Below are 17,574 nucleotides of genomic sequence, written 5' to 3' on the forward strand. Positions count from 1 at the left end.
TCATTGAAATGAATTAATTACGGGCCGGGTCCAGCTGGGATATGTAAGCGCCCGGTTTTGGCTCCCCCCAACCGTATCTGATTCCCGTATAGTTAAATCGTAGTGTGAACCCAGCCAAACACTATTCCCTTTAAAGGGCTACTTTAATTCATTAACTCAGACTGCTGTACATTGGCATCAGCAGCTGGCACTCACTGTTAATGACCCACATCAGCGATTATGCTGTTTGTCATTTAGGCTAAGTAACAGGTGACTCTCCTGTCTATTGCCCAATCGTCACACTCGCAAACAGATTGTGCAGTGCAGATCGGTTACTATGCAAAAAAAATAAGCCCCTTCTGTGATAGAAATACAAATTTTAAAGAAGAAAACCCTTTTGTAAACAAAATAAACATACATATTTGGATTCTTCTTTTAACTGAGGATTCACAAATCAGAAAAGATCTGGCCATCATTTTGTGTGAATTCACTAGTAAATAGATGGGGTTGTGAGACCATGCCCCTTTTCTGGTTCGACCATGTCCCCTTTTCGGGTTTGTAGGTTTATTTTGGCGCATTGCACCTCAAATTTTGAATTATCATTTTTTTTATTACATTTTTAAACAAAAGCTACATAGATTAGGTACCACTGTAATCTTACTGACCCCAAGAATAAAGTTAACTTGTCGATTTCACAATTGGATGGTGTCTTAAGACTGAGGCCCCCACCACTTTAAACATGTCTGTGCAGCATGTAGCTTCCATTCATGTCTATGGAAAATAGTAGTAACACAGTGTGAAATAGGTCTGCATGACTGTTATAATAATCCTGAGCATCTCTAGCTGCTGCAGTCTGATGGATATTTCCTACTCAACCATGATTCTCTGTGATACATGTAGACATATATGGATTTCATTGTTTTATTTTTCTGCATTTTCCAGCTTACCAGTATAAACTTGCTGTTGAACGGTACGAATGGAACAAGCTACAGTGTGTAAAATCAATAGTACCAATGGTTCATCTGTCCTGGAACATGGCAAGGAACATTAAAGTATCAGATCCAAAACTCTTTGAGATGATAAAGTAAGTTGATGATCTTGTAGGCAGCACAGTTATTAGAGCCTCTGCTTGCCTGCCTGCTTGAATAAAAAAACACTATCCCACCCCTGTAGCCTCCAGTATCGCTGCTCTGGTCTTCGCCACATTCAACTTCCTGGGGCTGGGGCCTAGGATGTCCGAGTGCCACCCAGCCAATCACTAGCTGAGTGGCATGGTCTTGCGCCGACCCCAGAAACCAGATCCAGTGAACTTCACTTCCTCTTTGCTGGCGTCCAATGCATCACATTGCCTCTTAGCCAATCACTGACCACAGCTTTGTCCTGCCTCAGCTAATGATTGGCTAAGTGTCATCCTGACATCCTTGGACCTTGTTGAGACAGGAAGTAACAATACCAGAGGCTTCGGGTGGTATCAATGAGTTAAGATTTATTTATTTATTTTTTGAGCCTGCAAACTGGCCATGTTTTTGAAAAACTACTTTCAATAGACAACCTTTTTAATATCTCTATTGAATTTAAAAGACACTTTTGATGGTGTATTCAATCAGTTACCACCAGTTAGATTCTTTTAGAGTTATGTGGTTTTTGGCAGGCAAAATTCAAAGCAGAAACCTGTCAGATTTCATTAAATACCAGTGTTAATAGAACCTTATGCCATGTACCATCAAGCTTCCATATTCCTTATCATCATAGAATACATTTTTCAGTCATGGAAATTTCTGCAATGAATCACAGCGTTTATCAAAACCTGTCTAGAGGAAAAGTTGACAGTTGTCCATAGCTACCAGATTGTTTCTTTCATTTTTCAAAAGTCTAAAAAAAAATTAAGTGATCTGATTGGTTGCTATGGGCAACTCAGCAACTTTTCCTCTGGACAGATTTTGATAAATCTCCCCTTTGTGTTTAAGCAGACAATATACAGTGGTCCCTCATATTACAATGGCCTTAGGTTACAACTAGGGATGAGCGAATCGAATCTGACTAATCCGAATTCACTTCATTAAACTCCATTTAGTGCGGTCCAGGCTCCAGAGTATCTAAAATGGCAGATCCACATGTGAGGACATGGGGCAAGGAACCCTGGGAAGGTGGAAACAAGGGTAGGCGGGATGACCCTGAATCACATGCAGGGTGCAGCCTATCAGCAGCCAGCCACCCCTGTGATGTAACAGCCCTATATAATCAGCATCCATCTTGCGGCCAGTCACTTCAGCCTTTTATTGCTGAGAGAGGGACAGACAGCAGTGTGTGTTGCATTTAAAAGCATTTTTACAGCAGCGATTCACCTCCCAGCCACATCAGTGTTCTATTGCAGAAAGCGACAGAGAGCAGTGTGTTGCACAGAAAAGCTTTTTTACAGCAACGATTCACCTCAAGCTCAAATCCAGCCTAGAAGCACTGATAGGGAAGGGAGTGAGATTGAGAGAGAGAGAGAGAGAGAGAGTGCAATTTTGGGTGTAATACACAGCGACTGTGTGCTGCAGCACTGGTGTGTACAACAACTGAAAAGCTAATAGTAGCCAGCCAGAGCATTAGAAGCATATTGTCCTCTATTAAGTGTAACCTGTGCGTACATCTAAGTGGTGTATCATTTTGTTCCTGTTAAAGTCTTAAGGCCTAGATACTGGGAAAGGCCAGGCAAAAGTAGACACCTACTGGTGTACTAGACAAATACTGTTTTAAGCGCAGTGGAGTGTATTGTACTCCCCTCATATACGCACTAAGTATGTCAGGCAGAGAAGTGCCAGGATGTGCACAGAGGAGTGGCAGAGGCCTGAATTCATCAGACAGAGGTCGCAGAGGATTAGGGGCTAGAGGCAGCAGGAGTCGCAGCGAGAGGCCGGAGCTCCCGGTAGCTAGCTCGTGTCTCAACCAGCAACCAATCTGCTGTTAACACGGTCATCCACTTCATCACAAGTGACATCTGACACCCCCAGTCAACAGTCGGTGGGTTCCTCAGACACACAGCATGGTGGCAGAAGTGAAGAGTCTGGAGCCAAACCAGCCTGGGGTAGACCACCTGCTTTGCGGCAGCCTACCTACCCGGGAGGTAGTGGAACAGTGGTTCCTGGAGTCGGCGACAGTAGCAGTCAATCAATGCAGACTGTTGGTGGGAAAATCAGCTACTCAACGGTGTGGCAGTTTTTCATCAATCATCCGGAGGATGTTAACCTGGCCACATGCAAGATGTCGGCGGAAGGTGAAGCGTGGCCATGGTCCCAATGTTGGCACCACGGCACTGCTTTAACATATGCAGTGTCACCATAAATTGGCCTGGGAGAACCGTGGCTCCGATATAGTGGTCCAGCCTGCCGCATCACCCAGCGGTGTGTCATACCCATCTTCTGTCGTTCCAGACGCTCCTGCTCCTCCTACTTCGAGTCAATAGCGACGCCTCTGATCTGCATGCCATACTGAATAACAGTATTATTTCACTATCCCAGCACACGCCCTATGCGTGTTACAGCAAGGCAAAGCATTCTACACCCCCTATTGAGGCTCTCTGTAGGTCAGAAATAGCCCTGTATAAATTCAGACCGAAACTAATTTTTCTGGAGAATTTGGCGAATCGCCCGAATCAAATTTTTCGAAAATTCATCTCTAGTTACAACGTTCTCAATATACAAAGATTTTTTTCCTAGACTAGTGGTCCAGATCAGGACTGCTGCCACCAGTCATCCGGACCGCCCGCCTGATCTCCCCTTATTCATTTGTAGCGGTGTCCTTTAGACACCTCTACAAATGATTAGCTGCGGCATAGAGCCGGGGAACACTGTGTCCCTGCCTGGCTGCGCTTCTCCTGTGAAGCAGGCGGCATGATCAGCGCTGCCTGCATAATCTGCTCTGGCCATGCCTGACGAGGAGAGACCAGACTGCCGGAGCAGCATGAGACCGTGGACGGGAGCCAAGCTCTCAGTTAAAACTTTGTGTTCCCCCACCTGTGACTTTCCAGTTTTTGTAGAACTATAGCTCCCATCTTGACCTTCGGTCTATGCATGATGGGAGTTGTAGTTTGCAACAGCTGGAGAGTTAGTGGCAAAGTTTATATGGGGCACAGTGGCATCCTTAACTATGTGGGGCACAGTGGCATCATTAGTTCTGTGGGCACAGTGGCATCATTAGTTCTGTGGGCACAGTGGCATCATTAGTTCTGTGGGCACAGTGGCATCATTAGTTCTGTGGGGCACAGTGGCATCATTAGTTCTGTGGGGCACAGTGGCATCCTTAGTTCTGTGGGGCACAGTGGCATCCTTAATTCTGTGGGGGCACAGTGGCATCCTTAGTTCTGTGTGGGCACAGTAGCATCCTTAATTCTGTGGGGGCACAGTGGCATCCTTAATCTGTGGGGGCACAGTGGCATCCTTAATTCTGTGGGGGCACAGTGGCATCCTTTATTCTGTGGGGGCACAGTAGCATCCTTAATTCTGTGGGGGCACAGTGGCATCCTTAATTCTGTGGGGGCACAGTGGCATCCTTTATTCTGTGGGGGAACAGTGGCATCCTTAATTCTGTGGGGGCACAGAGGCATCCTTGATTCTGTGGGGGCACAGAGGCATCCTTGATTCTGTGGGGGCACAGAGGCATCCTTGATTCTGTGGGGGCACAGTGGCATCCTTGATTCTGTGGGGGCACAGTGGCATCCTTGATTCTGTGGGGGCACAGTGGCATCCTTGATTCTGTGGGGGCACAGTGGCATCCTTGATTCTGTGGGGGCACAGTGGCATCCTTGATTCTGTGGGGGCACAGTGGCATCCTTGATTCTGTGGGGGCACAGTGGCATCCTTGATTCTGTGGGGGCACAGTGGCATCCTTGATTCTGTGGGGGCACAGTGGCATCCGGGGGCACAGTGGCATCCTTGATTCTGTGGGGGCACAGTGGCATCCTTGATTCTGTGGGGGCACAGTGGCATCCTTGATTCTGTGGGGGCACAGTGGCATCCTTCAGTGTGGCAGTAATATACCAGGGGCACAGTGTGTGACTGTATTATATTCAGGGGGTACAGTGTGTGACTGTATTATATTCAGGGGGTACAGTGTGCGGCAGTAATATATTCAGGGGTACAGTGTGGTAATATTCAGGTCATACATCCTCCACACTTCAGTCGCTCGTTTGCTATTTCCTTCATGGGACTGAGGTGAACCAGGCCTTAGCGTTCACCTCGGACCTCTCCTGGATGGCAGACCTGAATTAGAGGACCCTTACTAAAAATAGTTGAATACCCTTGTTCTAGACCATTGTATTATAAAACCTTACTCAACAAAGGCCACAGACAGTCCAGATCTATAGCACATGTAAATTTCTGTTGGCTGTTTGGGCATGCTGGAGTTTTAGTTTTTTTTCATCTGGAGGGCCACAGTGTAGAGCCGACCAGTCAGCTTGGGAATTTTACTGGTAAAAACCTGTAGTTCTGAAATTTAGGCTATGTTCACATGACGGAATGTCTGCACCGACGCAATCCTAAACATGCTGGCGCTATGCCTGCACAGGAATAAGCCATCTTATAGACAGCTTTGCATTTCGTGCGGACATGGAAAAGGAATTTAATTCAACAGGGCTTTGCTGCAGCAGAATCTTCGTGCCGAAATCCGGCATGGAAATTCCGACATTTGAACATAGTCTAAGACTTTAATAATAAAGTTCAAGTGCAGAGCGAAAGAGACACTGGGCGACAGTGCAATAACTCATACCTATTACAAGTAAAGACACACTGGAGGGCTGCACCTTCCCCGATAGATGTTTCGGAGTAATTTCACAACGCTTTATATATGTTGGATATTTTTATACAAACAATTTTATATACCGATTTTTGCTGAAACTTATTCTTTGTTTTTGGTGGTATATTTCCTAAAAGCAAAGAATTTCAAAATTCAAAAAATGCTTTTTGAATTTCTTAAACATTTTTGCTAGATTATGGAGTTCTTCACAAATGATTGCTGGAAGAATCACCAAAAATTTAAAGGGGGTACTCCCTTGGAATTTTTTTTTTTTTTTTTTTAAATCAACTGGTGCCAGAAAGTTAAACAGATTTGTAAATGACACCTCAAGGACCTTACCATACCAGATGGTACACAATGATAATAGTTGGAGACAGTTTGTATGAGACAAATGTATAACATTTTTTACACAATTATAGAAGAATTATAAGTAAAACGTGCATGGGAAAAAAAAAATGTGAAATAAAATAATTAGAATATTGCACTACTCAACTATATATTTACCATTGGGCCCTAATGGTAAAAATGGAACACTGCTAATAATTGTTAAAGCGCTTTTGTAATTGTGGTGTTGTCTGTTCTTTCGGCAATTCTAATACTCCGGCACTTTAAAATTCTCCGGCAGTTTGAGAAAGTTCGGCATATAATGCTAAACAATGAATGTATAATAGATATTGAACAGTCTCTCAGATGACTATAATTAGCCACCTACAGTATATTATAATATTGTATCTCACCGGCAGCTGGTCCCGTGCTGCGACGCTGAGTCTAACCACAGGTGCCCCATCGCCTCCCCCCCCCCCCCATCCTCTGCTGCCACTGCCCCATTGCCTCCCCCCCCATCCTCTGGCCACATGCCGCTGCCTCATCGCCTCCCCCCCCCCCATCCTCTGCCCACATACCTCCACTGCCTCATCGCCTCCCCCCCATCCTCTGCCCACATACCGCTGCTACCCCCGTCGCCTCCCCCATCCCGGTGTTATAATTACCTGTTCCCGGGGGTCCGCGATCCTTCTGGCTCAGTCGGCGTCCTGCGCTTTCACTGTGCGTACTGACGGTGACGTCGGGTTGGAGACGTCACTCATCATTGTGCACAGCAACACTGCGCAGGAGACAGAAGGATCGCGGGAACAGGTCATTATAACTCTGGGGATGGGGGGAGGCAATGGGGCAGCGACGGGGCATTATCAGCGTATCGGCAAGGTAATTGCCGATAATGTCCAAAATCGCGATTATCGGACGATAATATCGGCCAAACGGATAATCGTTCGATCCCTAGTCTAGAGCCTTGTATAATCTGAATATAGCACTAAAAGAGACACACTGCCATTTGCTTCCAATCCACACTACAGCCGGCTTTAATTAACTGAAGAGGTCCACCTACCACACCTGATCCTCCGTTCCATGCATCGGGTATGCTGTCTGTTTGAGCCACGAGATCCTCGTACATCAATCCTTGGTCTGTGTTTGGGAGCGTTGAACTGCTAAGCCACAAGTTCCACCTGCTGGAGTCCCTTGCCGGAGTCCGAATCCAAAGCCAACTCGTGAGTAACCGTCCCACACAGCTCATAAAGAGCCTGCAATTCAGTGCCCGTACTATTTCAAAAGCTGCAGGACTTTACTTTCGGTCCGTCGCAGCACGGGACCAGCGGACGGAGATCGGGTGAGATACAATATTATAATATACTGTAGGTGGCTAATTATAGTCATCTGCGAGACTGTTCAATATCGATTATACATTCATTGTTTAGCATTATATGTCAAACTTTCTCAAACTGCAGGAGTATTTTAAAGTGCCGGAGTATTAGAATTGCCAAATTAAATGAACACCACCACAATTACAAAAGCGCTTTAACAATTATTAGCAGTGTTCCATTTTTACCATTAGGGCCCAATGGTAAATATATAGTCGAGTAGTGCAATATTCTAATCATTTTATTTCACATTTTATTAGCTTTTTTCCATGCATGTTTTATTAATTATTAAGTGTGTGTTCACACTGAGGAATTGGAGAGGAATTTCCACGAGTAATTCTGCTTGCTTTTTCCTCTCCAAATCATTCAGCAGTGAAATCCCCATAGAGTTGTACAGAATTTCTGCCCCTCAGTTCACACTGAGGAATTTTCTCATGCAGAATTCTGACGAGGAAGTCTGTTCCTCTTGAAGAAAGAACATGTTCTTTCTTTCAGGCGGAATCAGCGTCGTTCTCCCATAGAGATCAATGTTATTTTTTTTTTTTTCAGTCAGAAGCATTTCCACGCGGAATTGGCGAGGAATTCGCGCGGAATCGGCACGGAATTTTCGCATGAAAAAAAAAAAAATCATTTTATGAATAGAAATACTTGATACTCCTCCGCATGAAACCTGCATTTCCGCGCGGAATTCCGCGCGAAATCTCTGTGAGTTCTTGTGGAAAAGTAACAATATTTTGAGGCAGAAAATTTCTGCTTGATTTCCGCCCCAATTCCTCAGTGTGAACATACCCTTAATTGTTCTATAATCTCTCTCTCTCTCGCTCTCGCTCTCGCTCTCTCTCTCTCTCCCCTCTCCCCCCTCCCCTCCCCCCCCTCTCTCTCTCTCTCTCTCTCTCTCCTCTCCCCTCCCCCCTCTCTCTCTCTCCTCTCCCCTCCCCCCTCTCCTCTCCCCTCCCCCTCTCTCTCTCTCTCCTCTCCCCTCCCCCTCTCTCTCTCTCTCTCTCTCTCTCCCCTCTCCCCCCTCCCCTCCCCCTCTCTCTCCTCTCCCCTCCCCCTCTCTCTCTCTCTCTCTCTCCTCTCCCCTCCCCCTCTCTCCTCTCTCTCTCTCTCTCTCTCCCCCCCTCCCCTCCCCCTCTCTCTCTCTCTCTCCCCTTCTCTCTCTCTCTCTCTCTCTCTCTCTCTCTCTCTCTCTCTCTCTCTCTCTCTCTCTCTCTCTCTCTCTCTCTCTCTCCCCCTCCCCCTCCCCCTCCCCCTCCCCCTCTCCCTCTCCCTCTCCCTCTCCCTCTCCCCCTCCCTCTCTCTCTCTCTCCTCTCCCCCTCCCTCTCTCTCTCTCTCTCCCTCTCCCCCTCTCCCTCTCTCGCCCTTATTTACTAAGAGTGTTGTGTAGGTTTCTTTGGGGGTTTTGATTCCCTACAATTTATTTTCCATAGTATTTCCTAAGGTTTCCCTACATTTTTCTTTTGTTACACATGCTCTGATCTGTCTGGTTTTCCTCAGCTCAAATCCTTCACATTTTCTGTGGAAACCTTAGTAAATATGTTGGGCTTTTGTGAAAATGTCGGGAACACGCCCCTTTTCAGACCAAGCATCCTTTTCCCAGCTGCCACGCCCCTTTTTTGGGTTTTCTTAGCAATATGGAGAGTGTCATTTTTTTTTTATTCTAGTGCAAAATCTGGCGCAATGGGACATAATCTGGCGCACACCCTGACAAAACATGACGGGTTTGCAGTAGTAAAGAGGGCCAATGTGTGTGTGTATGTTCCAGCTAAAGATATTAACATGAAACTTGGCACACATGTTACTTATGTCAACAACAAACATAGGATAGGTAATTTAACCCTTACTCACCCCCATTTGCCAGGGCCGGTGTTTATGTTTAAAGTCCCATTCAAGTCAATTGGAAATATGTTACTGCATAACTTCCAGGACCGGGATAGGAGGTCGGGATATGACAACAATATATGAGGACGGGATATGAAGTCAAAAGCTTCCTCCTTTGTTTATTTTCCTCCCCAACAAGGATTAGGAAGGAAAAACCAGGCAACGCCGGGTACTCAGCTAGTATATAAATAATACTCAATGTGTGTGTATGTTCCAGCATCACGTCCAAACGGCTGAAGATATTACCATGAAACTTGGCACACATGTTACTTATATGTCAACAACAAACATAGGATAGGTGATTTAACCCTTACTCACCCCCATTTGCCAGGGGCGGGGTTTTAGTTTAAAGTTCCATACAAGTCTATGGGAAATATATGTTACTGCATAACTTCCAAACGTCTGGAGATATTTCGATAATACTTGGTCACATGTTACTTACATGTCCACTTAAAATATAGCATAGTTAATTTAACCCTTAACTACCCCCATTTGTGAGGGTCAGGGTTTTTGTAAACCAATGCAAATCAATGGGTAATGTATGTTCCCACATAACTTCCGTACGGCTGGAGATATTTCAAGACCTGGTACACATATTACAGGTCGGGATGGGAGGACGAGACATGACAACAATATATGAGGACGGGATATGAAGTTGAAAGCTTCCTCTGTTGATTTTCTTCCACAACAAGGATTAGGAAGGAAAAACTGGGCAACACTGTGTACTCAGCTAGTTGTGTAATACATTTTATACATTTATCTCATACAAACTGTCTCCAATTATCATCATTGTGTACCATCTGGTATGGTAAGGTCTTTGAGGTGTGGTTAATATAATTTATTTTATTTTCCCTTATTTGGTCAGTGGGGATCGACCCTTTTAACCACGTATACCTCTGATTTCTGGTTATGAGCTGGACACACAACTTTCCTTTTTTTTTTTTTCCCAGATTTGTAAATGACTTCTATTTAAAAATCTTAATCCTTCCAGTACTTTTCAGCTGCTATTCTCCTCAGGAAGTTCTTTTCTTTTTGAATTTCCTTTCTCTCTGACCACAGTGCTCTCTGCTGACACCCCTATCCATTTTAGGAACTGTCTGGAGCAGGATAGGTTTACTTTGCTCATATTCTGGACAGTTCCTAAAATGGACAGAGGTGTCAGCATAGAGCACTGTGGTCAGACAGAGAGGAAATAAAAAAAATATATATAAAAAAACTTCCTCTAGAACATACAGCAGCTAAGTACTGGAACGGTACTTTCTGGCACCAGTTGATTTGGGGGGAAAAAAATAAAAAAATTTCCAGTGGAGTACCCCTTGAACATAAAATACAATAGGGATCATTTACTAAAGTGATCAGCGTGGTCGCCGAAAAAAGTGGTCCCTGACAATTTCATGTCCTAACATATTTACTAATGTTCCCACACAAAGTTATGACATAAAGTGAGACAGGTCCGATTTTAAAAATGGGCTTTTGTCATAAAGACCAAAATTGGTTCCATCTTTAACCCCTTAAGGACGCAGGGTTTTTCAGTTTTTGCATTTTCGTTTTTTCCTCCTTACCTTTTAAAAATCATAACCCTTTCAATTTTCCACCAAAAAAATCCATATTATGGCTTATTTTTTGCGTCACCAATTCTGCTTTGCAGTGACATCAGTAATTTTACCCAAAAAACGGGAAAAAAAATCATTGTGCGACAAAATCGAAGAAAAAGCGCCATTTTGTAAATTTTGGGGGCTACGCAGTGCATATTTCGGTAAAAATGACCCATTATCATTATTCTGTAGGTCCATACGGTTAAAATGGTACCCTACTTATATAGGTTTCATTTTGTTGTACTTCTGGAAAAAATCATAACTACATGCAGGAAAATTTGTACGTTTAAAAATGTCCTCTTCTGACCCCTATAACTTTTTTATTTTTCCACGTACAGGGCATTATGAGGGCTCATTTTTTGCGCCGTAATCTGAAGTTATCGGTACAATTTTTGTTTTGATCGGACTTTTTGATCACTTTTTATTCAATTTTTAATGGTATAAAAAGTGACCAAAAATAAGCTTTTTTGAACTTTGGAATTTTTTTTACTTGTACGCCATTGGCCGTGTGGTTTAATTAACCATATATTTTTATAGTTCGAACATTTACGCACGCGGGGATACCACATATGTTTATTTTTATTTACACTGTTTTATTTTTTTTTTTATGGCAAAAGAGGTTAAACGATCTTTAACACTTTTTTTTTTTTTTTTACTTTTCTTTTGCTATGTTATAGCTCCCATAGGGACCTATAACACTGCACACACTGATCTCTCATGCTGATCACTGACGTGTATTAATACGCCTGTGATCAGTGTTATCGGCGCTTGACTGCTCCTGCCTGGATCTCGAGCACGGAGCAGTCATTCGCCGATCGGACACCGAGGAGGCAGGTAAGGGCCCTCCCGGTGTCCTGTAAGCTGTTCGGGATGCCGCGATTTCACCGCGGCTGTCCCAAACAGCCCGACTGAGCAGCCGGGATACTTTCACTTTCGCTTCAGACGCGGCGGTCAGCTTTGATCGCCACGTCTGAAGGGTTAATACAGGGCATCACCGCGATCGGTGATGTCTTATATTAGCCGCGGGTCCCGGCCGTTGATGGCCGCCGGGACCGACCCGATATGACCCCGCGGCATATCGCGGGAGCTGGCGGAGGACGAAATATACGTCCTTCGTCGTTAAGGGGTTAAGGACCATTTTTGCACTTTCGTTTTTTTTCCTCCTTACCTTTAAAAAATATTAAAATTTTGCACCTAAAAATCCATATGATCGCTTATTTTTTGCTCCACCAATTCTACTTTGTAATGACATTAGTCATTTTACCCTAAAATCTATGGCAAAACGAAAAAAAAAAAGAATTTTGCGACAAAATTTTTGAAAAAACGCCATTTTATAACTTTTGGGGGCTTCTGTTTCTACGCAGTAAATTTTTTGGGTAAAAATGACACCTTCTCTTTATTCTGTAGGTCTATACGATTAAAATGAGACATTACTTATATAGATTTGATTTTGTGTTACTTCAGGAAAAAATCATAACTACATACAGGAAAATTATAATACGTTTAAAATTGTCATCTTTTGACCCCTATAACTTTTTTATTTTTCCATGTATGGGGTGGTATGAGGGTTTAATTGTTTGCGCCGTGATCTGAAATTTTTTGCGGTATTATTTGTATTGATCGGACTTTTTTTATTGCTTTTTATTAATTTTTTCATCATATAAAAGGTGACCAAAAATAAGCTATTTTAGACCTTGGAATTTTGTGCACATACACCATTGACCGTGCGGTTTAATTAAAGGAGAAGTACGGGATTGAAAAATGTATCCCCTATCCTAAGGATAGGGGATAAGTTTCAGATCACGGGGGGTCCGACCGCTGGGGCCCCCCGCGATCTCCCGTACGGGGCCGCGGCTCTCTGCATAGAGAGCGCGTGTCGACCACCGTACGAGGCGGCGGCTGACACGAGCCCTCCATTTACTGCTATGGGAGAGCCGAAGCGCTGCCTTTGGCAATTTCCGGCTCTCCCATAGCTGTGTATGGAGGGGGCCTGTCGGCCGCTGCTTCGTGCGGTGGTCAACACGCCCTCTCTAACCAGAGAGCCGGGGCCCCGTACAGGAGATCGCGGCGGGCCCCAGCGGTCGGACCCCCCGTGATCTGAAACTTATCCCCTATCCTTAGGATAGGGGATACATTTTTCAATCCTGTAGTTCTCCTTTAACAATATATTTTTATAATTCAGACATTTCCGTACGCGGTGATACCACATATTTTTATTTTTATTTACAGTTTTTTTTTTTTTTTTTTTATAAATGGGAAAAGGGGGGTGATTCTTTTATTAGGGAAGGGGTTAAATGATTTTAACTTTTTTTTCCCACTTAGTTTTTTTTTTAAATGTTATAGCCCCCATAGGGGGCTAGGACACTGCACGTACTGATCTTTTACATTGATCATTGTTATCCCATAGGATAACATTGATCAATGATTCTGCCGCTTGACTGCTCATGCCTGGATCTCAGGCATAGAGCAGTCATACGGCGATCGGACACACAGGAGGAAGGTAGGGGACCCTCCACGTGTCCTCCAGCTGTTCGGGATGCCGCGATTTTGACACGGCAGTCCCAAACAGCCCACTGAGCTAGCCAGGAGTAGTTTACTTTCACTTTAGACACGGTGTCTAAATGGTTAATAGCATGTGACACCGCGATCAGTGCTGCGCTCTATTAGCCAAGGGTTCCGACCTGCTATGACCCGGGGCCACGCCCAGGCCCCTCATTATAGAAAGGGAGTCCTTAAGAGGTTAAAGGGGTACTCTGGTGGAAAACAAATGTTTTAAATCAACTGGTGCCAAAAAGTTAGATTTGTAAATGACTTCTATTTAAAAAATATATATACTTGTAGTACATATCAGCTGCTGTATACTACAGAGAAAGTTGTATACAGTGGTCCCTCAACAAATAATATCAATTGGTTCCAGGAGGACCATTGTATGTTGAAACCATTCCGATCTCCCCTGCCCCCCACTTGTTCCCGACCACAGGATGCTCTGGCTGAGCTCCACCCACTCTCCACTCCTCTCTGTGTCTCACGCACCCACGTCCTAGCTACCTCGGGGGACGGGGCACATTAATCGGCTATCCAGCAGCTGCTGAAGCAGCCTGCACTGCCGTATAGCTGTTTTTGCGATGGCCTCGACACACAGAAGCATTGTATGTTGATGCTGCCTTTCACATACGATGGGCTCTGAGAGGCAATCATACGTTGAAATTATCGTATGTCGGGACCATCATATGTCGGGGGACCACTGTAGTTCTTTTCTGTTTGACCACAGTGCCCTCTGCTGACACCTCTACCCATGTTAAGAACTGTCCAAAATAGAAAAGGTTTCTATGGGGATTTACTTCTACTTTGGACAGTTCCCGACATAGAAAGTGGCGTCTGCAGAGAGCACTGTGGTCAGACAGAAAAGAACACAAATTTCACAAGTTTCAGCGACAACCATTGTAGAACACAATAATTGTAATTTTAGGGGCCACTGAATTAATTCACTACAAAGTAAAAATTTTTGCAACAAGCTAGAATGTTCACATACATAATCATGTTTGTTAATGTTTGATTATTTTTTTCTCCTTATCCTTACAGATATTGCTTACTGAGGACAATGAAGCAGTGCCAGGCACTAAGAGAAGCTCTTATTGCTGCAGGAAAAGAAATGATGTGGCATGGAAGATCAAAAGAGGAGCCTGCTCATTACTGCAGCCTCTGTGAGGTTAGTGAATACTAATTTCCCCTTACAGTATAATATTTTCCAAAATTAAATTAAATGGGTATTGTGATCATTGTCTAGGTGCTAATTTTTTTTAAATATTTTTGCTTTTCTAGGTGGAAGTCTTCAGTCTGCTTTTTGTTACGAATGAAAGTAATTCTCGGAAGACGTACATAGTTCATTGCCATGACTGTGCGCGAAAAACTAGTTCAGACCTGGAAAACTTTGTGGTGCTAGAACAGTACAAAATGGAGGAGCTAATGCAAATTTATGATTTGTTTACATTAGTAAGTATAAAAGTTATGCTATGTTGGCAGGCACAGATTTATAAAGTTTTAAGGGATGTGAACACAGGTAGGTGTGTAACGTTCTCTGAACAATGGTGAGCACTGGGGGCTTGTTCCTCAGAGTAAAACCATGCAGAAAGAATGGACTCCACTGCTTTGTCATACACGTCAGTCTTCTATTAGTCAGTGAGACCACTAGACACCAGGGGTAAGCAGCATTTAATGTTTAAAATGCAGTCGCTATTGATCGTGGCATTTAAACAGTTAAATAATGGACATTGGCGCGATTGCAGCAAGATGCATTCCCCAGGTCTGTAGCTTGTGCAGCGTGTCCGACCATGAACAGGATCTGTTCCATCATCTGTTTTCCTTTGGCGCTTTTTCTACAGCACTGGAGGAAAACACCACCCAAAATATGTGAAGGGGCCCTTATATCTTGTGTTTGCAGCGGCTCTCAGGACTAAGACTTGGTGGAATCTTAAAAAGGTACTCCCGTGGAAAACTTTTTTTTTTAAATCAACTGGTTTCAGAAAGTTAAACAAATTTGTAAATTACTTCTATTAAAAAATCTTAATCCTTCCAGTACTTTTTAGAGGCTATATTCTACAGAGGAAATGCTTTTCTTTTTAGATTTCTCTGATGTCATGACCACAGTGCTCTCTGCTGACATCTGTCCATTTTAGGAACTGTCCAGAGCAGGAAAAAATCCCCATAGCAAACGTATGCTGCAAAATCCCCATAGCAAACGTATGTTCCTAAAATGCACAACAGAGGTCAGCAGAGAGCACTGTGGTCATGACATCAGAAAAATCTAAAAAGTAAAGCATTTCCTCTGTAGTATATAGCCCGAAAAAGTACTGGAAGGATTAAGATTTTTTTTAATAGAAGTAATTTATAAATCTGTTTAACTTTCTGGCACCAGTTGATTTAAAAAAAAAATATAAAGTTTTCTATGGGAGTACCCCTTTAACTATAGACCTGTCAGGACAACATGATATGTCTAATAACAAGTAACTCTTTAGGCGCAAGGAAGGAGATGCGATTATCAGTTTGCTAAACCCCATTCAATTGTTTTATCTTTGTAACTAGCTGACTGGCTAAATAATGTTACAAAGACACATCTGGATGAAAGGTCAGGCAGCTAGAAATTATTTTGATCATAATCCTTTTGATCTTAACATCATAATAACCAGTTCCTTTTTTTACAGAACATCTTGTATTTTAAGTCTTGCAATAATTATTTTATAGCCTAATTTCACCAATGCCTAAAAATCAACCTTCACAAGTTCTTTTCATTAAATCCAGTATCCGTAATGATCATTAGAAAGGTTTGTTGCCTGTTCACCTTAGCTAATTTATAGCTAATTTGATGGATAGGTGGGATTGACAGACTACCACCACATAAGCAATAAGAAATAAGATTAATACAGGCTGAGATATAGCATTGTAACATGCACTATGAAATGTATCTGTGATCTTTTGAGGTCTGTTAAGAGCAATGATTATCCTGTTAATGAATTGCTACTTGTTGCCTATGGTAACCAATCACTGCACAGATTGAGCAGTATAATCTATGCTGTGATTCGTTCCTGTGAGCAATACAGTGTGTCTCTTTAGGACTGTTTAATGTATTTACCTCGGTTTTAAAATGTAAACTATTGTTTTTCTTTTTTTTCAGGCTCCTCCAATGCCTTCACCATCTTCTTGATGTTTTTTTATGGACAGTAAATAAGAACATTTCTGATATTCAGGAAGCGACCCAGTTCTGTACCACTGTTTTTTTCCCTCCTACTTTGTTTGTGTCCCACCCCTCCCCCTTAATCCCCTCCATTATTTTTGTTAGGTAGCTGTTCCATAAGGCTGCTGGCTGAAAGCTGCGTCTATGCAACCTTCCAAGTGCGGAGTGTCAACCAACTGGACAGGAGAAGTGCTCCTACTCCAGGACTTTACTATATAAAATAATAAAAAAAAAAAAAAAAAAATGCTGATCCAGCTGTTCATAAAGAAATTCATGTTTTGTATATATCTGACAAGACTGGCAACATTATACAGACTACTGACTTGAAAATCACTTTAGTTCTCTTGCTTTTTATTCTCTTCACCTTATTTTGGGCTGAAAATGTTTCATTTCCATCCCTCATCCCTTCTCAGTTTTTTTTATTTTTTTTATTAAGTACTAACTTTAGCTGGTCGTCTTTGTAAGGTAGATAGATATTTTATGTCTTTTGAGCATTATTTTTTTTTTTTATGTGAAAGGTGAATTTTTATTTTTTTGTTTTCCTTAACCCGCTTTAAGTTTCTCTTTTCTGTCTTGTTTTGGAAAAAACAAAAAAACAAAACCATGACGGTTAAAATTTATGTTTCATAAAAAGAAAATAAGTAAAAAAAATATAAAAAAAAAAACTAACAGCCAAGTCACAAAGATAAATGGGTTGCACATAGACTAAGAAATAAACTTCAGATTTGTGATTTTTGTTTCTAATCTTGATGTAAATTTACACTATTTATAAATACATATTTATTGCTTGAAAATATTTGTGAATGGAATGCTGTTATTTTTTTTCCAGATTACCTGCCATTGAAATTTAAGGAGTTGTGTCATTTGAAACACTACTCCTGTTACATTTTCTATGTGTAAATAAAACTGCTTAGCATT

At 42.7% G+C, this 17,574-nt stretch overlaps 1 protein-coding gene across 7 annotated transcripts in view; it reads left to right on the top strand.

The window, feature by feature from the left end:
• KDM6A (lysine demethylase 6A) overlaps positions 1-17,321 on the top strand; it is a 176,396-nt gene extending 159,075 nt beyond the window's left edge. For all 7 annotated transcript variants that reach the window (XM_056558175.1, XM_056558180.1, XM_056558181.1 and 4 more), the window contains 4 exons: positions 922-1,063; positions 14,508-14,634; positions 14,748-14,918; positions 16,597-17,321. In XM_056558175.1, the coding sequence (XP_056414150.1) occupies positions 922-1,063; positions 14,508-14,634; positions 14,748-14,918; positions 16,597-16,626 (470 nt within the window). In that variant the 3' untranslated portion in view covers positions 16,627-17,321. The remainder of the gene's footprint in view (positions 1-921; positions 1,064-14,507; positions 14,635-14,747; positions 14,919-16,596) is intronic.
• The last annotated feature ends 253 nt before the right edge of the window (positions 17,322-17,574 follow it).

The sequence above is a fragment of the Hyla sarda genome, chromosome 2 (assembly GCF_029499605.1).
Source record: "Hyla sarda isolate aHylSar1 chromosome 2, aHylSar1.hap1, whole genome shotgun sequence".
Classification (NCBI taxonomy): domain Eukaryota; kingdom Metazoa; phylum Chordata; class Amphibia; order Anura; family Hylidae; genus Hyla; species Hyla sarda.